Source organism: Enoplosus armatus, chromosome 11, assembly GCF_043641665.1.
Source record: "Enoplosus armatus isolate fEnoArm2 chromosome 11, fEnoArm2.hap1, whole genome shotgun sequence".
Classification (NCBI taxonomy): Eukaryota; Metazoa; Chordata; class Actinopteri; order Centrarchiformes; family Enoplosidae; genus Enoplosus; species Enoplosus armatus.
In genome coordinates this window covers 18,834,695-18,860,283 of record NC_092190.1, presented here as the reverse complement: position 1 = coordinate 18,860,283, position 25,589 = coordinate 18,834,695, and the positions used below count along the sequence as shown (strand labels likewise).

General features: G+C 41.7%; 1 protein-coding gene across 1 annotated transcript; it reads right to left on the bottom strand.

Annotated features, from left to right (window-relative positions):
- Nucleotides 1–1,397: 1,397 nt before the first annotated feature.
- Nucleotides 1,398–23,713, bottom strand: wnt10a (wingless-type MMTV integration site family, member 10a). The gene is made up of 5 exons (XM_070914907.1): nucleotides 23,633–23,713; nucleotides 21,632–21,897; nucleotides 15,422–15,795; nucleotides 1,786–1,961; nucleotides 1,398–1,674 (listed from the first exon to the last, which is right to left on the bottom strand). The coding sequence occupies exons 1-5, from the start codon at nucleotides 23,692–23,694 to the stop codon at nucleotides 1,398–1,400; spliced, it is 1,155 nt and encodes a 384-aa protein (XP_070771008.1). The 5' UTR covers nucleotides 23,695–23,713.
- Between the last annotated feature and the right edge of the window lie 1,876 nt (nucleotides 23,714–25,589).

Genomic DNA, 25,589 nt, shown 5'->3' with positions numbered 1-25,589 from the left:
ACACACCACACACAACACAAACAACACATGGGACATTTTGGATAAAGTAACTCAGGATAATGTACCTGTGCTGTGTTTTAGGGAGGCTGTAATACATTATTTCTAAACAGCTGTCTTGTCACAATGGCAGCAATTTTCACATGGATTCACAAAAAGAACCTTATAGTGTGTAGGGCTAGTGCTTGTTCTTACTCTACTGGAAGCTGATTTGTGTAGATTTTATTTCAACACCCTCTTGTACAGGGAAGGAAATGGTTTCAGTTGTAAGAGTCTGATATGAGGAATCCCAGGAAGCAGCACCAACAATCAGCCTTTCAGATTGGTCTTTTGACTGACTACAGCTTCAGCCACGCTGTAACGTCCTCCATCCCAGTGGCCATCATTCATTATAAAAGCATGCCCCTTTAATGCAGTCTTGTAATTTGAATAGTCCAGTCTGTCGTGGGACTCAATTCTGGACTCCACCTTGTTTTGTTTTTTTAACCAAAATGCGTGAATGTGTTTATTGAGGGGTGTCATCACGGTTAGCAGGGTTTCACATAATGCATTCAACATAGTAATATTGACACATCTACCGTGTGTCAGTTGAGCCAGACAATCCCCTGATGTACTTTTAGGTGCAACGTCATAGTTGCTATAAATATCGAAACTTCTGAACTGCCCTTGAACAAGGCACTAAATCCTTAAGTGCTCCAGGTGTGTTGTGCTGTGTATTGTGAATCCTGATGTGTGAAAGGTTTTATATTTGTCCATGTACAGTATGTATAAGATAGGAGACATGGCAAATACTGTGTAACATGACTGTGTTTATGCTGTAAGTCATCATATAGGTGATGGAGGGACATTATTGTATAATGTATGATGTGTTTGAAAAACATATCAAATGTCTTGCCCCATTTAAATTAAGTTTCATGGGAAGAAGACATCAGCCTTTTCACCTTATGTATTGCTGGTGCTACGAAGCAATATCATTTTCTTTCTGCATGCAATCTACTGCTTACTCTCAACTTCCTCTTCGCTAACCTGAATCTCACGCAGCTGTATGTCAGTCAACATATGCTGAGCCCAAATTTCATATTTGGAGCTTTCAGATATTTCTCTCATATAACTATGTTCCTTTGTCTCAAGAGGAAGGCAGTAAACATCCAAGCTCTCTGGTAGCTTTAGACATATGCCGCATGTGCACACTCTTTACCAACATGCACATCTATCTCTCTGCTGGCTCAACTGCTTCACACTCTGTCCTTGTTCTTCTGGGATTCAGCAGTCCACCGCAAACAGGTATGGGGCACATATATTACAGTCATATTCCCCTTTCAAATTAATTAGTCTTGGTTTAAAAATGTCTCTTTTTCTTTGTTTTCTTTATTGTGTACAGTCTTTTAGTGTGTGTTTCTTCATTTACAGACACTGACCCACTCTGTTATCCTGCACTCTTCACACACCACATAACAGCACCAGTGAAACTTGCAGTTGCAGCGTTCACTCCGCGTCTGCTGCAGGATGTTGTGGCCTCTCCCGCAGCACAGACTCTCACAGTTGTCCATGCCGGGGCTGGTCTTGTTGCAGATCCGGCCCTGCGTGCCCGTCGAGTCCGACCCCAGGTCCCGCTCGCAGAAATCTGGCGACTTTTCAAAGTAAACCAGTTCGTTGATGCTTGGCCGCCGCCGGTGTGTGTGGTGGTGGTGATTGTGGTGGTTGTTCTGATGATGGTGATGGTGGTGGTGGTTGTGGTGGTTGTGATGGTTATGGTGGTTGTGGTGGTTGTTGTTGTTGTGGGAGTGGTCGAGCTGTCCGGTGTTTCGGTTGTGAGCCTTGATGAGCGTGGCGATGTGGAAGCGCTCTTTGAGGATTGAGCCCACCACCCGGAACTCTGGGGTGACCTGCCAGCAGGTCTTCAGCTGGCAGCTCCCCGACGTCCCGTGGCACTTGCATTTCCTTCTCATGTGGTCGAGCACCACCTGCGGAAAAAAACAGGCGGAGACAGACAAAAAAGAGAGAGTGGGATGGAGTGAGGAAGTGAGCAGAGGCGAGGAAGTGAGAGGAGGGGAGGAAAAGAAGAAGGTTAATTCGTTTTTTTCTGGTTACATTTGAAGTTTGATATGTACAGGTACAGGGAGAGATGCAGACTGCACATCATATTTCATACTGGCTTAACTTTCTTGTGTTTGTTCTTCTAAGCAAGCCACTATTCCACCGTATAGTGAATGACACATAGTGCCCTGAAGGAATATTGGTCCCGTATTTAAAAAGCCAGGTGGTCTGACTCTGTCTGTTGCCAAACATACTGATATCAAATAACACTGACGGATGCAGGCATTACCCAAACAGAGAGTGTCATTATTCATCTTTTGGCATCAGGTAATGACTCCAAGCATGACACACATGTAGGGGCACATTAGGCATGGGAGCATTTACATATTTTCACTATACTGGTTAACTGCTGGACAATGGAACCACACAGATATCAACAGGAAAAAGTATGACTCAGTGAAAGCCATTTTTACACAAGATGGGCTTGTTCAACTAACTAACTAACTAGGCTCACTGTAGGTCCTGATATAGCAAGTACTACAATTGAAATCTCACATAGGGTCTTTAAAACCTAAAAGAATGTTTCTGGTGTCTGTAGTATGTCTGCATACATAAACAAAATATGTCCTGTTAGAGCATGACCAAAACTGCAAGACACACTCACCCTTTTCAGCAGCACACACACACACACACACACACATACACACACACAGAGTTACATCCTATAGCACAAACCCTGTCCATCCCAGTAATATTTCCCCAAGGGTACGTGTGTGTGTGTGTGTGTGCCTGTGTGTGTCCATGTTTTTATCAGTCATCACCTGTTCTGAACTTTAAGATCCAATTACCCACAGGAACACCAAGCCACCCAGAGTACTGACAGATGCTGCTGCTGTTGCTACCCCTATCAACACACACACCCACGCATACACACACATGCTGGACACTTGCACAGTTTAACACATTCCAGACATGTGCTCGCAATAACGCACAAACTCGCGCAAAATATGACTGTCACCCACACACTCGCTGTCATCTACGCAGAACGAGACAGAAATGGGGGACTACAGGTAAAGGTCAATTTGGACCGAAATCAAATATTTTACTTCTCCTGTTTTGTTGTTTGATTCCATCTTTCTCAAAAGGAGCAAGAACAAGTTCTTGGATAAAGTACAGTGAATTCCCCAATTGAGCAAGCCATGCAGAGTAAAGAAGGGAAAATGTTTCCTTGTTCTGGAGCATGAATGAGCGGACAGGTGGATGAGAGAATGAAATAGTGATAAGTGGAACCACTTGACTCATCTGTTTAGAGCAAGTGAAAAAGAGCAGCAAAAGAAAACACTCCTGTTTGCCACCGAGTCAAAGTTAATAGTGACCAGTCAACAAAAAAAATGGTTGCAAAAGCTGTAGAGCAGGGAAGGTTATGATGCATCCATCTAGAGCTGCAACAATTTTTACAGAAATACTGTTTTACTCAAACTTAAAGGCAGTGCAAATGTGTTCATAGAGGTAAGGGTTAGATTATATAAGTAATGGTTTCTTACTTATTTAGACAAATGTATACAATCTTTGCAAATATATGTTTTTGCTAAGAGATTATGTTGCTATCATTCACCAAACCCGCCAGTAATGTAGAGCATTTAAAAGAAATGTTAGGAACAGTGATGCAGCTTAAAATCATTTTGATGGTGTATTACAACAGTAACAAAGAATGCATTACTTAGAACAGCGACTTAGAAGTATGCATTTTGGATAAACATGGTTCTACTGCTATTGAGAGCGCTGAGTTTTCTGTGAAGCTGTGATCAGTGGTGAGGAGATACTAGAGGCCTCTAAGACTTTATAGTAAACAACATTATATTGGCTCAAACAGCGCTTGCGCTGAGTTCAGATGGCAGCGTTTGGTTCAGTTTTTACACAGAGGCTACCCCAGAATCACAAATGTGCTGGCCTTAAACACACAGCAAAGTCTGTAATCATAAAACTCTCCAACCCACTTAAACCTTAAAGAGACAAACGGACCTAGCAGTTATAATTGCATCCACATTGCTACTGTTTGAAGGTACATTCACAGCAGGATATGGGTTTCAAAGGACAGTAAAACAACAAAAACAGGGGAAAAGTGTTATTTCTAATGGCATATTGTGGGGTGTGCATGGGAAAAAATAAAAAGCCAAACTGTTGGGAGGAACTGTTTTTTATGTGTACCAGAGCAGAGTAGTTTACATAAAAGTATTTTCCTAAGGCAGAAAAAGCATGGAGATGAACTGTGATGCCTACAAAACACCCTCCCCTGAACAGCGATTGTCCAATCTTAGCTTAGCAACTGTAACATGGCAGGCCCAACAGGCTTTGGATTTCTCCACAAGCCAAATGTGTGTGTACATGCGTGTAGTAAGAGCGAAACTCTGCATTTAAAGGGTGTTGTCTTTGTTTGAGCATTTCCAAAACTCAAAACACAATGGATTCAACAGCTTGTTAATCTGCTCTGACAAAATTAGTGTGTAAAAGGTAAATGATCTCCCTTATATAGTTCTTTTCAACCTTCACGGTTCCCAAAGCGCTTTGCAGCTAAGTCTCATTCACCCATTCACTCACCCATTCACTCACACATTCACACACTGATGGCAACCGAGCTGCCATGCAAGGTGCTGGTCTCCATCGGGAGCAACTTAGGGTTCAGTGTCTTGCTTGTCCGGCTAACTGGCTTAACTACCTACAGTAATAACAGAGTGTTACTACCAAGGTTAAGGAGCAAATCATTCACTCACTACATTTTGTGAGGCTACAGGTTATGTTAAAAAAGCATCATTCACAACTAGCACATCGACTATACAATATATATATATATATATATATATATATATATGATGTAAAATCTCCCCACTGTGTGGACCCTGGACCTGGATGCTATCAGAGTTTATTTAGTCCAATATCATGTATGTAGCCATCAAGTGCACATTTAAAAACGGAGACAGTGATTTCAATCTACTCATGGAGCTAGCATTAGCTTAATTATCTAGTTCACTACAGCTGATAAACTCTGCCGGTGACTTTTGTCATTTCAGCCTGCAAAATTTATAGTGTTGAGAATGCAGCTTTTGTCTACTTTTATCTGAAATCAGGGACTCAAGTACTAAGAATTTTGATTGATAAATCTGACGCTGTTATAATTGTAAACGGCATATGTGCTGTGCGGGAACAGAAAGCTTGACAGGCGTAGTAACAGTAACTAAGGGGTGCGGGGCTTTGCAAAACTTTAATTTTGCCCCTGTAACGCCTTATGTGTCACTATAAATGGATAATGCTGCATCCTATACGTTTGATTTATTCTGTCAGACACAGCCAATTAGGTTTACACCTACTCAGCTAAAGTCCAACCTGTTAACCAATGGCAAGGCCTGCAACAGCCTTTCAGATTTATAGAGGAACACCACACCATTTAAAAACATTCGAGGCATGCTGCACACCCTGTGCTCTGACTGAAAGAAAAGTTTGCAGGCTCCTAAAACCTCAACAAAAGAGCATAACTGCGGTTGACAAGCACTTGTGTGCGGGGGAAATGTCAAATATTCTTTAGAAGTGTAGTTGAAAGTCAAACAGGTACAATCCAGACCCTTAACAGGTAATAGGAAATGGGGAATATGCCTGCTCTTGCTGTATTAGAAGTGGTCTGTCAGTGTGACATCCATCTGGCAAAAGAGCTGGAGGAAACACTAGTTGAGTACATTTTGCACAAGAGGCAGAAAAAGAAAAACATTTACAAATGAGCACCTGGTTTAACTTAATTCAAAGTAAATGCCACATTACATTTTAAATTTAAAGTGTCTGACAAAATAATCGAAACATGTTTGCCAGTTTAAATGCATGAAATTGTTTTTAATCCAATAACAAGGAAACACATTGGAGCAGTGAGCTCAGATCATTCACTTGTTGAATCAATCAAAACATTTTGGCTGTATTTTCCCATGTCAAGATCAGTTAACTGATGATCAGATGAAAGGTTGTGATTTTCTGATTCCTTCCCGTTTCTTCTCATCTCTACCTGGGGCTATGGCAGTGTGCAACAAAGAGGAGAGCGAGAGAGAGAGAGCACAGAAAAGTGTTGTGAGTCTGTCTCGCCGGTGTTTGCGATATTGAACTTTGACTACTGCGGAAAAAAGGAAGAAAACTGACGCAGTGATTTATTGTTGCCTTGTTGTGGATCTTGAGAATTAGCCCCTGAGGACAGTCAGGGCCGGTGGAGGAGGGGCTGGGTGGTGGAGCTGTCGGGGAGAGGAAAGGAAAGGAAAAGAGGATGACAGGAGGGGGAGATGATCTTTGGATTATCTCTTTGCTGTCCCGACACCGCTTGATACACAAAGGCTGTTTGTGTGTCTGTGAGGATGTGTGGGTGTTGTTACAAATCACCTGTCCGTCTAGCCGATACTCTATCTAGGCTCAATCATCATGTCCTGCTGCTTTTGGCCATATAGATCTGATTGTAATCAGCAATCATGTCTAACCTGTCATCAGCCATGATTGTCTTGGCAATGTGAGCCGGGAAATATACAAATAGTGTACAGTCTCACACAACTTGAGTTACTTCATTCAAGCTATAAAAAGCTTGCTTGAAAAGAACACTTTGCATAACACACTTACTGTCAGCTCAATAGTGAAGTCTGGGTTTGAGAAGAGTAAAATAGGTTACCATGTCAAACTAGGATAAAAGCTGATGTTTTATAGATGAAACAAGTGACAATGATACAGTATGTCCCATTGCATTCTCCTTGCAATGTTAGTTAGGCAGAGTACTGATCTGAACGCTAACTTAAAAAACTGTGTTCGAAAATATGTGTTACCAGATAAAATGGTGGAAACCTGCTAATAAATGCTATTCCATTGATTACACATTGGCTTATATGGCACATACACTTGAGAGATGTAATTGCCTCAAAGTCAACGGTGGACCACAGTTAGACACAAACATCTGGCAAGTTTTAATTGGCTTAGAGAGTAAGACAGAGGCGTCTATAAAACAACCCCAGACAGAGATCAAATACAACATGTTGGTGGCAGATTAGGACTGCAGGCTACATAATACAGTAGACCGGGGGAAAAAGTGCAGCATACTGGAGTAGAGCAGAGCAGACTACCCTGCCATGAAGAGGAGGGAACGAAGTCAGCTAAAGAGCAGAGCTGGTGTCTGGCCTTGTTACCACAGTCTGGTGTTGAAAACCAGCGTGTTAATTAGGTAAAGGTATAAAGACTATTTTATTTCTGCCTTTACTGGAGTGTAAACAGCAGGCAGAATCAAAAGCTAAGCAACAAGAGCAGAGAAAGAAAGGGTGATGACATGTGACCCGGGTCCCAAGCCACAATTGAACCGCAGTACATGGAGCATCCAGGACAACTGTACTCTCACACGTTGTCCTGTTTTGTTTTTTCACACATGATCTGATGAAGTTGTCAGTTGACAGGTTGTTATTTTAGTCATTTGACACCATTTGTCATTTTCTGTATTGCATTACAATTAATGAAAAAGTACAGTATGTGTCAATCAACATTTTGCATGTGTGTTTAACACATTCCCTATAGCAACAGTCAATAACTATACCAATAATGTTGAGAACATACACACTTAACGAGGCAAATTTTCAGTCACAGCCATGCACGCGCCTGTTGCAGCCCTGTCATAATGCAAAGTGTGATCCACGACTGCAGTATGCCAAAGGTTAAGTGTTACCACACTCCTTTTAGCCTGATGTTACACCTGATTTTGTCATCCTGACCAAATAGCAAGATTTGGCTGAGTCGATACTGACTCAGTGGTAATGAAGGAGTTGGTGATGATTTACGGCTTAGCTTTCTTTTTTTGTAGAGGGAAAGTCCTGTGGCATGACACACACAACACCAACAATCTCTGATGGCGGGAAGCAACAGCCAATGAGGAATTGAGCCACTAGCTGTCTGTCTGGGGAATCCCAAAACAGAAATATGATGCATTAGGTTGTGCTCCTTGTTGTCAAATATATAATATTTGGTCTCAATGTTAAGCCTCATTAATAATGAACTTCTTTAGCAATATTAGATTTATATAATACAGTAATTGTTTACCATATAGAGGCACAGTGGCTGACATTACATTATAAATTTTATTTAGTTTTAAAAGTGACAGAATAAATGATTACAGCTACACTGTACCAGTACATGTATAATTTATGCCTCATGTTTTGTTGGGAACATTGAATTTAATCGTTGTGTCATCACCGCTAACCACTTTTGGGAAAATCCTAATCAAATGTCTATGTGTCCCACAGTTGACCCTTCTTGCTGATAAACAGCAGGCTAGTCTGCATGCTGCCTTGTGTTTGTCAGTTCAAAGAAAATCTACTAAAGGACCTTTAAAGCCAAGCAGAAAGCCAAGGCGATATCAAAGCACACAAACAAATCCCACAGCAGCACATTAAGCCCAGACATCACTTTAAACAAATCAAACGCCTCGCTTCAAAAGAACAGTTAAGCGTACGCAGACAAATACACGCACACATGCAAACACAATGACATGTAATTACTGAGCAAATGCATTTCTACAGTATACAGTTAGAACTACATTAGAACCAGTGTTAGAACCTGTTTGTGTGTGTGTGTGTTGTATTTATTCACTGTTAATTGCACACAATGTCCACAGCTCTCATTTTGAGAGTCTAATAAAATGTTATTACCAGCATAAGCACTTCCACCTGCTGAGCTTTTACTATAAAACATTTGCCTCTGTGTAAATGTACGTGTATGTGTGAGTGTGTGAGTAAAAGAGAAAAAGTTGTGAGGACTGTGAGGAGTGAGCATGCGTCTATATGTGTACATAACCATATGCATGCATGTGTGTGTGTGTGTGTGTGTGTGTACAGTACGTGGTGGGTCAGATCCAACGCTCTGCCTCTGTACTGTCACGACTTTAGGATATGGATACAGGATATGAAATGGCCTCTGAGGAGCACAGGACTAACCCCCACAATAACGCTGCTATTTTTGATCAAACACACTTTGCCTTTCGTGTGGGTTCTGAGTCAATGAATTAACGTGAATGGGCTGTTCAGAGCAGTTTATCATGGCTCAAGGGTTAAAGGAGGCATAAAAGGACCCTTGGAGTCCCACTGCTGCTGGTTTAGATCAAACTAGACGGGGTGCTACAGTATGTTCAGTGTTCTGGTGAAGCACTGTCATGCACACCAAAAATCTTCAATTGCCTGAAAACATTTGTTTTCCAAGCATTTACAGTTTTCAGTTATAACTGTACAGTTTTACACTTGGTGGCATCTCAGTTCTCTTGGGTGTGAGTTCCAGGTGGCTAAACTTATTTCAATTTTGAATCAATCCAAAGACCTTTCCTTTGCCACTGAGCATTGCAATACATGATCAGCCGCTGCAGTAGGTGCTGGCATCAGCCACGAGTCAATCCACCTTTTATGACGGCGCTGAATGCTTTTGACGTGTGGTCTGAGCAGACGTGCAGTGCAAGCTCAAATCCCAGTCATCCAAGTGAAATAAAAAATATTCATATACACCTGTGTCCATGTATTAATTGGTATATGGCAGTAATACGGTATATCTACCAGTTACATCAAAATCCCTCTCTTTTCTCTTCCTGTGATATTGTAATGACTCATCTTGAACTCGAGGTGGGGGGTTGTATACATAAATTAATCCATTCAAATGCAATTCATTACTATCTAACCCTGCCCATCATACTGTACCACACATAACTGTTAGCTTGTGGGTAGTTAGCAGAGCAACATCATGGTGTGTGTTTGGATGTCTTCGCTAAGCCATGACCACTTTTCAGTGAGCCTATCAGATCTGAGGGATTTGATTTAAATCCCTTTCGTAACTATACCCTGTCCACCTGTTCGCTCAGAAATACATTTCATGACAGATAATTCACTGTGACTTTAAAGTCAAAACTGCATTGTACTGATGGCACAGTTCCTGCTGCACCTCCACTCCCACTTAGGCATCGTGGAGATCACCAAGAGTCAACAACACACAAGTGTTGCTGCTGGAGCGAGTCAGGGCAAATGTTCAAAATCAGTTCCCAGTATTGAACAGCAGATTGGCTACAACACATGTTTAAAAAGGGGGTCGAAGGAAGTTGAAATGTATAGTTTCCTTCCTGAAAAAGGGGGATATCATCTCTCCTTACTGCCCTGAAGTCAGGCCCTGATGGTAAATTGTAATTACCAGAAGACGCTTGCCAGTAACACGAAACACTGTTGCATAGCCAGCACTGTCACCACCTGCCTAATAAACAGACAGGATTCAACAGAGCCTCGACATGGCTCTAAGCTCTGCAACATGAACACAGGAAAGCGTGCCAAGCATTTGTTTTGAGGTGTGCTCTCTAAACGATTGAGAAGAACGCTCAGAAAAAAAAGAAAAAAAATTGGCCAAGAAATTTACTGCCCTGTTGAAGTGTTTCCATTTCATAAGCAGCCACTTTAAATATGTATTAAGACTTTTAAAACCACCATTATTAACTACTGAACAGTAGTGTGTTTTGGTTCACTGCAACAACACCATGGAGGGCTGAACTGTGCATCTTCACAGTAAAATGAATGCAGAATTCTGACTACCTGGCTTTTATGAATTCATATTAATCTCACGAAAAAATAAAGAATTATGAGTCGGTTGAATAAAAAGAGTTTCATCACCTTTTAAAGTAGCTTTCACATTAAATAGAGCCATGGATGTTAGGTTTTTGCATGTTTTAAAACATATTTTGTTAGGGGATTTATCTAACAAATACAATTTTTTGTTATTATTTTTCCTACTTACTCTAGTGTAAACAAGCAGCTGGGAAAGCTTGAACTTTATGTATGGTGTGACATCATGTAAATGAACCTCCCCTCTGCATTAATTTCTTGTGCCTCCTTCATGCACGGCATTATTTCTGTAATCAGCCCTGTTGGAGAGAAGTTGGAGGAGGCAGAGCAGGAGTGGGGAAAGAGGGGAGGGAAGGAAGGGCGAATCTCTTTCTACTTTCCGCCCCGGTGTTTGAAGTCTAAAATCTTTTGCAGGGTTTTAAACATCTGTTTCCAAACTGCCAGCAGCCACTAATTAGGGCTAAAAACAAGACGGGACGTCGTGAGAACCCTGGGGTGGGCATGAGGCGACATGCACACCCCGCTAAAAAACCACCGCATTCCTCTGCTTAAAGACTACCTCTCTGAAAGGGGGGAGCGGGGACGGGGGTGGAGGGGAGGAGCGGGGCAGAGGGAGGTGAGGCGATGGTAGCGGCAGGTCGGTGGGAGGAAAGAGATACGGGAAGGGTAGGTATTATTTTGAGGCCACACCTGTCAGTGTTTTGTTTGATTCTAGGGGCTGTGTGTGTGTACGTACATGCGTGTGTGTGTGTGTGTTTTAAGGTCTTAAAGGGGTTTTGTTGCGGCTTTCTATACCATTTGAAGTCATCAAGGTGCGTGGTATTTTACAGTACAACAGCTCTGCAATGACTAACTCGGACTCATACTCTCTCTTCCAGTCAGGAATTGCCTCCGTACATCCCATTCATTCAAGCACTGATCTGCAGTGGTGAGCTGTAACAAGTCAACCAGACCCCTTTAAGCATCTCCATGTAAACACAGGTTTGGTATTCTACTGAAAACTCACATAGTCCCCTAATTTTATACCTTTGTTTTCCATGAAAGACATCCATGAAGCTCATTTTATTATTTCTACGACTTCCTTACTAACAGTTTGGAGATGTTTTCTTATGTATAATCAGATCTATCAGGCAGGTGAGCAGGCAAAAGATTTCAGCTTTGAACCCCACGAGGTTATCAGGGGTCATGAAGCTTGTGTCAAAATACAAGAGGTAAAGGTCAAGGAGCACTGAGTGTTATTCTGTCCTAGTCCTCAGTTAGAATCTTTTCCAAACATTCGGCACAATCTGTTTGATATTGATGACTCAGAGTCAAAGTTTCTCTTGTTTGATTGATGCTTTGGCTCGCTTCGGCAGTCTGGCACACTGAAAACAAAATTTATTGTGAAGAGTCTGACAGCCAATATTTAGCCTCCTCTAAATATCTGTCTGGAAAGATCCAACAATCTTTGAGCTACTGTTGCTCCTCTCAAAGTTTAAAGGGTGTGATTAAATATTCTGATTTTGAAAGATCTTCCTCTGGGCACTTCACCTGCCAAATGGCGGAATTGGACTGGTTTGACAAGCTTGTTTGTAATGTATATAATCTATAAAATTATATAATTCATTTTACATTATAAATGTTGCCTTTAATTAACATTGTGCCTTTGAAATTTAGCCTCCAATATGACACAGTGGCAGCCTAATGAACTTGTTCTGTAAGCTTTTGTTTCCGGTCACATGTACAGGTAATGTTAGTTTCCTCAGCTTTTCATGCCCATCAAATTCATGACACATCCCTCTGGTTATTGTATTTCTTATTGTATACATCAAGCCATTATACTGCAGTCAGAAACTTTCTTTGTTTCACCAAACTGATCCCTGTAATAGTCATGTATCATGGGTAATTGTGGTTGTGCCTGTGTATAATAAAAGTGGCATTTAAATTTGAGGCTAATAGGCTAATTGGTGTCTATGTCATCATACGTCAGTAGAGGGGTATTATGAAAAGTCAGTAACAATGATGTATGACCATCTACGCATCTACGAGGGCAGAATTAGCAGCAAAGTGATGGCTAATGATTATCTAAACATCCATTTATACTTACTTAAGCTTATGTTTACACTTTTCTCTTCCTATTTCTACTTTTTTATAACCCATTATTTAGCATTTTTACATATTAGAGACTCAAATACACACCTACTCACAGGTTTCAGTTTCTCGCTCAAGGGCATTTTGACAGGATACACAGCTGCAAAAGACAAATCAACAAGAAAAGACAAAACAGGAACAAACCTGGGGTGTTTTGGATGTGGGACAGTGTCTACGACACTCTGCTGCATGTGGCCTCAAGAGGTGCAGTAGACGGAGTAAAGACAACATACATGAGGCCACACTGCAGCAACCCTGCCTGTTACCATGTTTCATTACCTTACTTACTACATCCAAACAAGAAGACCCAAAAGACAAATTGGCTCATGAACTCATTACAACTGAAGTCATATCAGCTCCCACCCAAAGTTTACTTCCATGTACACAGCACTGATTGGGATTTATGTCACCAGTTCTACGTCTATGACTGTTTCTACCATTACAGCTACTGCACAGAGGCCAGCTGTTGTTAAGTTCGGCTGACGCGCTCCACATTTGTGTTTTGTCTGCATAATCAAGGAAACCAGAAGTAAACTGATGGAAAGATACGGGCCCAAATTACTCAGGAGGAAACCGGGAACAATGAGCAATTTACGGTGGCTTCTTGTCTCTGTTCCACCACAGTGCTGGATATCCCCAAAGCTTATCACTGTCATTTACATCTTTCTGTCCCATTGAGACCTCGGTATGAGCGTGTTAGCCAAAAGAAGTTATGCCAAGATTTGAACTTCATACAACTGCTTAAATGGTTCATTATTACATACAATTTACATTTCATATAATAGTTCATCCTGAAATACTCTATTTGACTCTTTTACATAGTTCAAAATACCACCATAATATAGCTATAACAAACAGCAATGATGATGATGATTTATATGTCATAGGTGACTTGATTACTACATAATGACTACAATTATGTTATTTGTTCCAATAAGGAGGAACATGTCAGTGAACCTACATGCGAAACAGGAAAAGTCTACTTCTCAGCTGGAAAAACTATAGATGGAGCCTCCTGGTATTGAGCACCATCACTCTACTTCAACATCATGACTGATCTGCGGCTAGAGTTATTGACAGAACACAGCGAGCACAAGACCACCATCATAACAGAACAAAGTTAGTCCAAAGTTAGTCAGAGTTTCCCTAAAGAAACAACAAAACAGGGGCACAATACAGCAAACTAGAAAAGTGGTAACTCAAGCAACAGGCTGACACAAAGTGTTCACTAGCTACCTCCACATCTACCTACCACATCTGTAGATTTGTATTTTATCTACTGGACTTATTGTCCAATTAATCTGACAGTAACAACAAATAATGACTTGTGTTAATGTAAACCCCAAGGCGATATTGTGAATTCCCACTGAGGCCACCTTAACAAATACAGATCCCTCGCTTTGGTTTGCACTGAGAGAGGGTAAAAGGCAAAAGGCCACCTCTGAACTGTTAAGTACAGTAGATGAAATAAATGATATAAGACAATGGTTTGAAACTTTCTTTCCCTGGGTATCCTGTTCATGAAAATACCTTTATATTGAATCAAAATTGTTTATCTGATTTGTTTTGCAAGTTATCAAAAAAAAAACTAAGGTGATGTCAACAAAGCATAGATACACAAATATGCTAACCAGTGTAACGAAATGATAAAAGAAATTCAACTCAGCTACTGGAAAAGCCAATTATAATCTCCTGCACCCACATCAATCTTCTTCTTCTGCATAACTAAAAGAAAATTCACTGTCAATAGCAAACAGTGTAGCAGCCTCGCACCCTGTCTCTCCTCCATTAATAAGGCTGTTTTTCAAATAATTCCTCTACAGGAAAAACAACTTCTGCTGCCCTGTAGAGCCACAAAAACTGTTTGAAATGGGACCAACAGAGTAACTATTACTGCGAGGGCAACTTAGACAAACTAACCCGAATGAATACACACACACTCACACACACACACACACACACACACAGTAGTCCCCGCCAGTAGAAATAAACAGCAATCTAACAATGACAGAGCGCTGTTGACCTGGCCAATAAAATCAGATTGTGTTGTGCACTGTAGCGTTATCATTGGCCCAGAAACACTCGACCCACCCGCTCTCCACCTGTTTTATGGTGTAATGTGTTTTCTTGTATAAATGATATTAACGATAGTGTAATATTTACATCAGCAGAGGGAGATACTGTATCTAACTGTGTTCTGCTTTCTTCAAAGGTTTGTGGATACATGGAGTTTATTGGTCAAACTTTAACTCGGTCAATTTAAAATGGAAGCAACAGCTGCACTTGTTGATATGCGGTAATATAGTAGTAATAACATAAATTACCTTCTCACACTAAATTATTTTCAATTTAAAGGAGCACTCGCGTGATTTAGAATTGCACTTTCATAAAATTGTGAGCGCCTGGTCATTATTGAATCAGCATAATTTGAAGAAAAAGTCACAAATTGCCAAAGCAATTGAATTCAAAGTGATTCAAAGCCATTAGATACAGGTCCTAGAGTTGTACAAATCACAGAGAACAACATTAAAATGTATGATTTGGGCCTATGAATGTGTCTGACATGGAGAAACAAGAGCACATGCACTCTCACTTCTGACCCCCTCCCCACTCACCTGTCTGCCAACTCTATTATTATGCAGCCTCATACGGGCATGGATGTCCTTGTAGGTTTCGCGGGCATCCAAGAAGTCCCTCGAGAACTTCTCGCCGAACTCCACATCGGGGCTGCAGCCGCCCCACTCCCAGGAATCCTGGGGCCCCGGCAGGTCGGCAGGGAAGTGCTCCATGACGCCATGTACCATACCCTTCCCCCGGTGGATGGCCTCCAGTTGCAAGCGATGCAGCTTGATGCGAAAGGCCTCCTCGTCCCCGCGCCGCTTCTCGTCACAACTACATGCCTTCAGTTTGCCCATGGAGCAGGCGTTGGCCACTGCATGCACCACGCCTGCTGCTGCGATGGCATACGCGAAGGCACTCTCTCGGAAACCTGTAGGGTGAAAGCAGCGTGGTGTTGTTATATAGCCTAATGTGGAAGTAGAAGGTTATAGGAAATGTACCCGCTATCAGAAAACAGAGTTTGGGACAGAGAAGGTTGGGATATTTTGTCTAAAAAAGACGCGTCATAACACATAGTTTCATAGCTTAATCCAATACATGTTTTCTGTTAAAATAACTGAGACAAAGACAGAGTTGAAACTCTTCTTGACTTGAACTGACACTGTGCTTCACTGCTATGTCCAAAATTACAAAACCTGACATGAGGACTGTGTCAATATTCGGCAATGTGTCACATTTCTTTTAAGAAGCCACTGTTGATGCATTTATGTTACATAAGATGGAGTTGATGTAAAATGTTAACAAATGTTCAATAACCTGCAGGCAGTGCATGTGTCATGAACCTGTCAGGTGAAATGAGAGGATTACCTGGTAGATGGGGACATTTGCTAGATAACAATCCAAAACCACTCTGATTACTCTGACTAAGGTGCAGTTTACAAGTGCTTCTGAGTTGTGGTATGTTTTCTATTTTTAACTTAAAAAGCATCAGAAATAGCAACAAAACGATTTAATTCCCCTCATTAAAGTTCCGTTATAAAACTGCTGGATACAACTTTTAGATGTCGAGCGATTTTCCTAGCCCTAAAACTCCGCCAGCAGCCAAATGAGCAAGACAAAGAGATGTTTTGACCTCTCTGTTAGCAACATGTGTCATAACATTTAGTGAGTTTGCATGCTCCTGTTTCACCCTCCATCAATAACGCTGTAGTAAAAGAGCTTCCTCTATTTTGATGAAGACACACATAAGAGTTTATTCACACGTTTATATACACACATACCAAGGCACACAACCAGGGGAAACATCTGGGCCGATATAGCAATTAAGTGTTCCAAACTCCAACCCCCACCACTCCCATCAGAGAACTCACAGAGGATTCGCACACTAAAAAGGGCTGCGTCGCCTTCTGTCTGTTCTTGTGTTTAAATACAAGATATGAGGCAGTGCAACTTGCTGCTGTTGCCTTACATGTATTATCAATATAAGTGAGTAGAATGGTGTTAGATCCCGGATTTGTGTCCCTGTACTAAACATGTCCTCTTGAGCTTTTGAACCACATTGGAGGGATTTCTTGCTGCTTTCCTCCACAGCTGTTCCTCCTGATACCTTCGTCTTCAACCCTTTCAAGAGATCTTTTATCCAGCCTGTAACCGTTGCTCCTCTGGAACAACTAGCACTTGGTCACTGACTTACTTCCCCGGCTGACTTAGTGGCATCAGATGACTGCCGTTTGATCCTTTTATCTGTTTTTGTCATATTATATCTTTGCAATGAAAGTTCAGGACCAAACTATGTGTTACTGTACGTGCATGTGTTTAGGTTAGAGAGGCTGATTATGCCATCCCGCAGCTTTTGCCTTGTAATCACTTCAAATTGGCCTCAGACGGACTGCTGCATGTAGAGGAGGTGGTAAATGACTGTGTGCATGTAATCTCTCTATACGACGTGTGACTGCTTTTGCCTTTACGGCTAAACACATCCCTTTCTCCTTGACAGCAAGTCTAACTCGCATGCGGCACATGTAATGAGTGCAGCGCCACCACAACTGATCTGTAATTCAGCAAGGTAATGTTACAGTGCTCTTCTCTTACGCACACACGCACTGGCAGTATAAACACACATACACATTCACCCGGTCTGTGTTGATATATTTCTGTGACAAAAAAAAAAAATCCATGTCCAATTGTGGAATCCGTGAATACTGAAGGATGAAGTGCAACAGCAGCACTTGCACTCATACCCTCTGCAGTGTTTGTTGTTAGGTCTCAGTTTACTGCCTGTGAGCACGGTGCCCTCAGGTTCTATTAAAGCAGCCCCACTGGCAGTCACTTACTGGTGTAGAAAACAGAAGAGATTATAATGGAAACTTGTAAAGAAAACATGAAAAGAAACCACTTAGGGGTTTATAGCATGCTGCTTGAAGGGGAAATGATTCAGGCTGCTTGCTGGAGTCAAATAAAAAGCTATTAACTGGAACTGCCTCTTTTAGCGCTGTTTGATGTTGACTTCCTTATTTATATATTTAAGTAATCTTGATATTATTTTGTTTTTGTGAGATGTGATGTAAAGGTTGACACATTTGCTGGACTTTTTGGCTGTTGTGTACTTGACACTAGACACATAAAAAGTCAGAGGCAGCGCAATCACAATGAGTTCACGAGAAATTCATCCGTAGAGTAATGACAGGCTGTAGTTCTCCCATGCAACTGTCCACATTTGCCGGTAATAGTAAGACTATTGTCAATGTAATGCAACTATACCAGCATACTTATTCAAATACAAAGTGTCCCTCCATCAGAACACCATCTTGCTGTATGATTTAAACACTCCTGCCTGGATGACAGAAGCAGGACTTAAAGCATATTGTCACATTCTGAATGAACACTTCCATGGTTTGCTTTAGTTTTCACTAAATCAAGCTCAATTAGTTTTGCACAAGGCACTAGTAATGCCTTGAAGCCGCAGTTGGGGTGTCAACTCAAGGCGCTCTGGCAAAACAACGCAGTGTCGTCCAGGAAAAAAAGTTAAACCAGGCTCAACTTTTGCTGCAAACCAAAGCAATGTCATCCGACAAGGTTCTGGAATAAACAGGCCTTAAACTACAGCCCCCACCAAAGCAGCCCCCTGCGCTGTTGTAACGTAGGGCTGTCTTAATGCAGGGCTGTTTTCAGTCTGAACCACTGCTTAACGTCTTGTAACTTGGACTTTGAAAAAAGCAGTGAGTCGACCAGATGCAGGTTGATTTTCAGTTAGCAAGGAAGCTGATAGTCCTCATTTCGACAAGCTGGCAACGCTTCCCACAGTGTCTCTAGCTGCACACAACCTGCCTGAAGCTGTAAAAACGTTGCTTACCAACACATCCAGCAGATATGGAGCAACATTCACATGGAGTCGTCTTTGTGTCCACCTGATGAATGCAAGTCCAATATTCACTCTAATTTCAGCTCTGTTTTGGTCTCCACCAACTCCTGAGGGGAATATCTGGCTCTTTAGCAGCTATGTACTCCACTATGGTTACCAGCTAACTTTGTCTGCTGTTTGGTGGGTTTATCAGAGATTCATTTGCTGAGCACAGCTTCATGCTGCATCTGGTAACACGAGAGTGGTGAGACAAAACTAAAAAAGTAAAACTTTTAGGCTGTAAAACCAAACAATGAACATCAACGCTTTGTAGCTGCAGTGTCGGATGATAATTCTCTGTCACTGTCAACAACCCCTTAAACATAACAACATAGTAATGTGATCCATTGTTATTATAAAGAATATATTTATTGTAGAAGCTGAACATCTGATCAAGAGCAATTATGAATTTGGTTTTATAGCAGCAAAACACACAGACAAACTCTGAAATTGCTCTGACTATATATATAATTTGACTCACTAACTCACAATCTGCCCCCCCCGCCAACCCCTCTGCTCCACCCTACCACCTTGTCCCACACAAGGTGGGGGAAGTGAGAGGGATGGCACTTAGGCACATAGAGAGCCTGTTTTAGCTCTTGCCCTGCTCTGAGCTGGGCTCTGCAACGCAGGCCCCCGGAAGACTGGGAACAAATCAATCTAACAAATAATTCACCGGCTGCGGCACGCCCGGCTGAACTGATGGCAGAGGAAGTGACAAAATGAATTAAAGATTCAAAGGAAACTGTCACTTTGTGTTACAGAAACCGACTAAACAGGTTTATGCTTTTGCCGCCGAGAGTTGGGAAAGTGCTGAGAGCAAATTCACAAGAACTTGCACTGGCAAGGGAAGTAAGAACATCAGGAGCAGCCCGGCGAGGGAGGACACAGACACAGGGACAGCGAAAGAGAGGGAGAAAGAAAGAAAGACAGAAAGAGCGAGAAATTCTCCTATTTCTGTCCATCCATGCATTGCCTGACGTCCTCTTTAGCCTAGTTATTAATGCAAGCTAAATGGGAATGAACATGGGCCCATAAAAGTTATCGGTATCCATCAGCAGAGAGACACGTGGCAGAGACAGAGAGGATCCGAGCAGCATCTGACGTAGGAAAATAATACACCAAAACAAACATTGAGATGCAAAGCCCCTGATACGCAACTGAAAAACTTTATAGGATATCAGAGGATTTGAGAAAGCTGTACAAGAATATTTGAACGAGCGATGTTTCAATGCCCAAAACCTAGATAAACTTGTTGTCACAGTACATATCGGTATACATAAGCCTTGTGTGAGACTAGGTCATTTATTTTTCAAGGGGCAGCTACCATGTCTGTACATCTCAACGAGAGCACTGCCCTTTTGCAGTAGCTGCACGCGATATCAGTTGCACCACATTTACTTGTATCAATTTTTTTGCTCCTGAGGAGCAGAACATATCAACATGTAGCAGATGAATCATCCGATTTAAAAAGATTGTTTATGTCGGTGGTTTGGAGTTTCTGCACCCGAGGCAAACCAGGGATGCCAGACAACCAGCAACTGCCTCTACTAATAATGACAAACAGCCTCTCAATGAGTCAGTGAGGAGTGAAAGTAAGGCCAGAGGTGCGTAAGAATATACTGTAGTTCAGAGGTTGTTTTTTTGTTGACAGTCCTCAATGAGGGTTGCAAACCTGAAGTTTCATGGTTGTATTGCACACAGATTAAGGAGAACATAAATTACGGCACAGGAAAGACCTGACGTATTTAATCAGTTGGGGAATTCCATCAACAATTCAGTGCCGCTGTCTAAAAGGATATTTTGAAAAAAGCCTGGAGTATACACTTTTTTATACACTAAAAACTTAAAATTAGCAGATAGATGTCGTCGTCCAAAATCCAGTGCACTACAATGCTATGCGTTACAGTGTATTATTAGAATATTACAATGCACTTCATCCCAACATGCCAGGGTCCCTTTAAGTAGAAACTAATTTGACATTTTATAGCCTTGTTTGCATAAGAATCTATTAATAAATACGCTTTGAGCACCATCTTCTTTCTCATTTGGTGAAATTGAAAGCGAACTCAACTCAAGACTCAAACTTTGAACCATAATTGTGCACTGTTGATCCATCCAGGTATTCTGGCTACTAAGAAACCGATGCCTTTTCCAGTCAATAACCTGGGATGGGTCCATCTGAGGGCTTACCAACGCTAAAGATCCTCTTTCATCCTTTGTGGCTGAGTTGCAAAGCTCCCAGCACTACAAAGTGTCAGAGAAAACTGATCTGCATGAGGTCTGGTAATCTTGAGGTGACTAACTGCTTTTGAAGTTACCTGCTCTTTTGTACAGGCTATTTAGAAAGTGCATCCCGGTATGCTGGTGACCAGAGGTAACCTAACCATTTGGAGTTTCATTTCATTCCTGTGAGATAATATTCAAGAATTGTGTCCATGGGGGACAATGATCCCCTTTGACAATCTTTTGACTGTGTTTGGAGTAATAATAATATTATACCAGTGCTTGTTTAGGACGTGTATCTTTGTGGCAGCTAATCTTTCTAAGCCCATCCTTTCAAGGTATTCAATCAAAGTGTGTTTGAGGATGAAACTGCAGCCTGTTTGAAGGCCAAACGTTTGAACTGCACGTATGTACGCCATTGTTTTTTTCATAAGCTACACCTCATTGCCCTAAAGGTGTCTTGTAAGTTTTCTCTAATGGGCTCTTGGCATTTTGTAACATTTAAAATCTGCAACATTTTGCTTTCCCCCACTCTGTAAGTGTAATTTTGAATGGAAGAGGTGCAAAATGGTTACAAGAAAGGCCAATTGTACAGTAGGCCCATTTCTGTAGCATACTGTATTGTGACCATAAAACTGACCTCTTTTAAAGACCATGCTGTCGTAGGGTATTTTGTTCCTCGTCTCCAGACTGGAGCAGTTCCAGCGGTGCCCTCTGAACTGGTGCTGGCACTCGTGGATGGCAATCTGGATTCCCTGGATTGCTGAAGCCGTCACGTCTGGGTTCCGCATGCACACCTCCAACTGGCGCCGCGTCAAACCTGGCAGTGTCAGACACACCGTGTTGGCATTCAGGATCGGGTCGATGTTGGGGAGCTTCAGGCCCAAGATTTCATTGGAGTCTACCCTGCATGGAGCACAAAGGTCAGGTTAATGACGAGGCAAACGGAAACTCATAAATCTTTTGTCTCTTTTGTTTTTCACAGGAGTCTAGTTGGGACTTTTCTGTTAATGTTCCTTGGATGTCACTGCAACACTCACACTACCACAGTATCAAACAGACGCCCTGACTTAATGGCCCCCAGTGTAGTCAATTCCTGTAAAACCTCAATAACCACATGCTGGCAGTTTAAAGGGGAAATGCACTCGCCCATCTAGTTGATTGTCTTGTTTTTCAGATTGATTCACTTTATGCAAAGTAGTCACCAATATAAAAAGAGAGCTAAGACTGTTTAGTTAATGCTTACTGACACAGAACACAAAGAAAAGGTCCGGTGGGTGGTTCTAGTGGGGAGTGGGTTCATACTGATTTACATGTGTGACATATTGTGCTTGCATTTTGTGTTAATTTGGGCCAAATTCCGGTTTTGTTTCCCGTTCTTCACTTTGACGTTGACCTAACTGTGAAAGATAATAGTTATATAGTGGAACAGGTGAGTTGGAGTGGTGGGATGAGGGAACAGCATCCACTTTGTTTGGCTTGAATCCAACAGTTTTAGATGCACCGCAGGGAAAAAGCAACTTTCCTCCTTCACATTAATCACCTCAGGGAATCAGTTAGTATGTAAATTCAGTGTCATTTTAGCAGTAAGGTGTGTCTCTGCACGCAACTGTCTGCTGCTCCTGCTGCAGATCAATCATGTGAACAACAGTAATTCAGCTGACAGCGGTCGAAGTCCTCTTCTACTTCACAGGGAAACAGTAACAGCAGTAACAAGGAAAACACAGGCTGCGCTGATGATGGCTTGAGAGCCGAAAAGGTGCCCAGCTTTTCTTTTCATTGTCATTACAGGCAAAACACAGGTTGTGTGTCTCAGCGTTTTTATGACTGAGAGACACACAAGTCAGGAACATGTCGGCACACACACACATTTGTGTACACACATGCTCAAGCACACCCCGACATGCAGACACAAATACCCAGGTGTAGGGAGGAGTGTACAGTAACACACACAGAGAGACCGACACTCACACAGCTGCAGAAACTTTGCAAACTATTTCTTTCCATAGTTTCGTCAGAATGTGTGAATATCTGCAAGTTTCTTTTTCTGCAAGCCTCTTTATCAAAGACGCAGACTTAAAAGACAAACCACCTTCTGCTCTCTCTGCAAAAAAAAAGCAACCAGTAGCTTTGGACTCGCAATGAAAAACACAACTTGCTGTGACATCAAGTGTTACTCATTTGTGTAGTGGTGCCCTCATTTCTAGGTGTCATCGCACTTTGCCTCAGTTGCTACCTGTTGGGTTTCCTGATTTGAGAGTAAACATGTTTCAACAACTATCTTTCCAAAGGCAACTTTTTGGCAACATGAAATGAGGGGTGCATGGGAAGCAGATCATTGGCAACAGATAGTAAACTGCAGACTACTAATTCATTCTTTATTTTATGCTTTTATGTGTTAGCTTTAAGCACACATCAGTCAGAACAGTGGGGGTTATTTAACTTTTGCTTGAATGAACCAAAGCTGACTATGTTGTTAAAATAGATAATTATTTAATTCACAGTATCCTTTTGATAACTAAATGATGATGAATATAAATAAAGTAAAATGAAGAACCAGAGATGCTCTTTCATTTCAATAAACCAACACAGAGATTCACTTTTTGAACTTTGAATTCAGACCTTATTAAACTCAACTCACCTTTTGTCCAAGAGACAGATAACCGCCAAGACGCATGTTATTCTGAGGACTGAGTGTTCCATTGTGTGCCTTGTAATTATGAAAACAAAAAAAAAAAGAAAGAAAAAAAGTTTTAAAAATAAAAGAGACAAGAGTTGAAGGTCCAATATTCCGCCTTAAAGTTTAGGGAGGACAACAGAAGAGGGTCAGGTCAGGTCCGGCTAGACGTTGGCGCTGGACTTGACAGCTCCGACTACCCCGAGTCCAGATGTGCCAGCCAGCGGCGGGATCCTCATTCAAAAAAGAAAAAAAGTTTCATCCACCTCTCAACTTACTGAACGGGAGGAGGTTGCTACAAGTTTGAGGAAAAGTCAGTTTTGTCTTTCTCACACACATCCGTACACATCCCGGTATCTCCGCCAAGGTATCTGCATCGGTGTAACATCCGAGAGAGACAGCGGAACCCAAATAGGCGCTCTAAATGAAGTCTGCTTGACTAGTGATGTCTCGGTGCGCACCGATAGTCCTCTAAACTGCTGCACTTAGCGCTTCGCCAGCCCACTTTTTTTGCGTCACCCAGGGAGTAGGAGAGCGCCGAGGGAGGTCAAGTGCCTCGTTAAAGCAGGATAGAGATCCTTTTAGATAAGGAAACCAGAAACACTTAGCCTGCGCACTCTGCGAGGGAGCACGTCCATATTCACTGGAGGAGCGATGCGGAGGCTGACGATGATGAGGGTGTTGCAAAAGTGAAGAATACTTTTGTGTTGGTTTGATTAGAGATTTGGTTCAAATGATGAAGACGATTACAAGAGAAAGGATGTGGATAAGAATGATGTTTGAGATGTGAGAGGAAGTCCACACTGCAGGGAAGACAGACTGATTTTGATTTTGAAAATGAATAAGTTATGATGATTAGATGATGAAGATGAGAGACCAATTAGATTGCCTTCTCAGTTTTATCCTCAAATCAGACCATGATTTTCAACTAGCCTCCTGTGTGTGTTTGCATCTGTGTACATTGACACTCTTTTTGTATCCCGCAATGACAAAAAGAGCTTACAATTTACATTTGATTTGCATTTAATTCTTTGTTTTATACCTAAATTCTTCATTTCTCAAGATAGGATTAGGATTTTAAAGTAGATCTCTTTTAGCAATTAAATTATCTTCAACCTACAGTGTGGCTTATTTTGCGACTTGAATTAAAGGGGCACTTTATTTTGTGTGTGTGTGAGCAGTAGTTTTAGTCTTTAGTATGGGTCAAGCTCCAAAAACGCTGGATCTTACGCTTCCCATAATGCAACAGCATCTTTTTCTTACACTCTCCCTGTCTGATGTAAACAGGGGGTCAGGGTGAGGTGGGTTTGCAAAGTTTGAATTCTGTCAATGTGAGGACCCTCTTGTGCTCTGTAAGTAGAAAAAGTATCATGAAAAACAGAGGGCTTGTTAAAATTGCCGGCTGAAGTTCCCATTGCTCTCTAACCTTGCCTGTGTGTCACAGCCTTTAATCTTTCCATTTAAATGACTATAAACTAAAACAAAAAGCTCCCTTGTTGATGAAGACCACATGATATCACTCATCTCAGTGCTTTATGAGTAGCTTAGAATAAAGATTCAGAAACCACAAATAAAAAGGTTTCCCCCCACCAGTGGAGGGAAGCAAGCATTCTGCCAGCATGGAGTCACCAGGGTAGTAAAACACTACACAAGTTCAGCATTCAGACGCAATTAAGTTGCCATACACAAATTTAGAAGATCAGGGAAACAATCCCACATCAAATTTTCTCCCAGAGAGATTTATCACAGCACCCTGATCCGGGAGATTTGGCAGGGACGGCAACTTTGCGCTTAATTATTTCAAGGCATGTAAGGAAAGCAGGCTTGTTAGTAGACTTAGTGGGGTTTTTTGTGACTTTGGGTTTGATTCTACAGAAGGATGTGTCGCACGCTGTCATACCGATCTTTCTGTCTCTCTCAC

What these genes read in the sequence shown, in the direction of transcription:
- wnt10a (XM_070914907.1), bottom strand. Translation starts at nt 23,694, where the DNA reads ATGGAACACTCAGTCCTCAGAATAACATGCGTCTTGGCGGTTATCTGT. An exon ending in ATCTGTCTCTTGGACAAAAG is followed by an intron (nt 21,898 to 23,632) that starts GTGAGTTGAGTT and finishes TGCTCCATGCAG; the next exon opens with GGTAGACTCCAATGAAATCT. An exon ending in CAGCATGGTCTTTAAAAGAG is followed by an intron (nt 15,796 to 21,631) that starts GTCAGTTTTATG and finishes TTCACCCTACAG; the next exon opens with GTTTCCGAGAGAGTGCCTTC.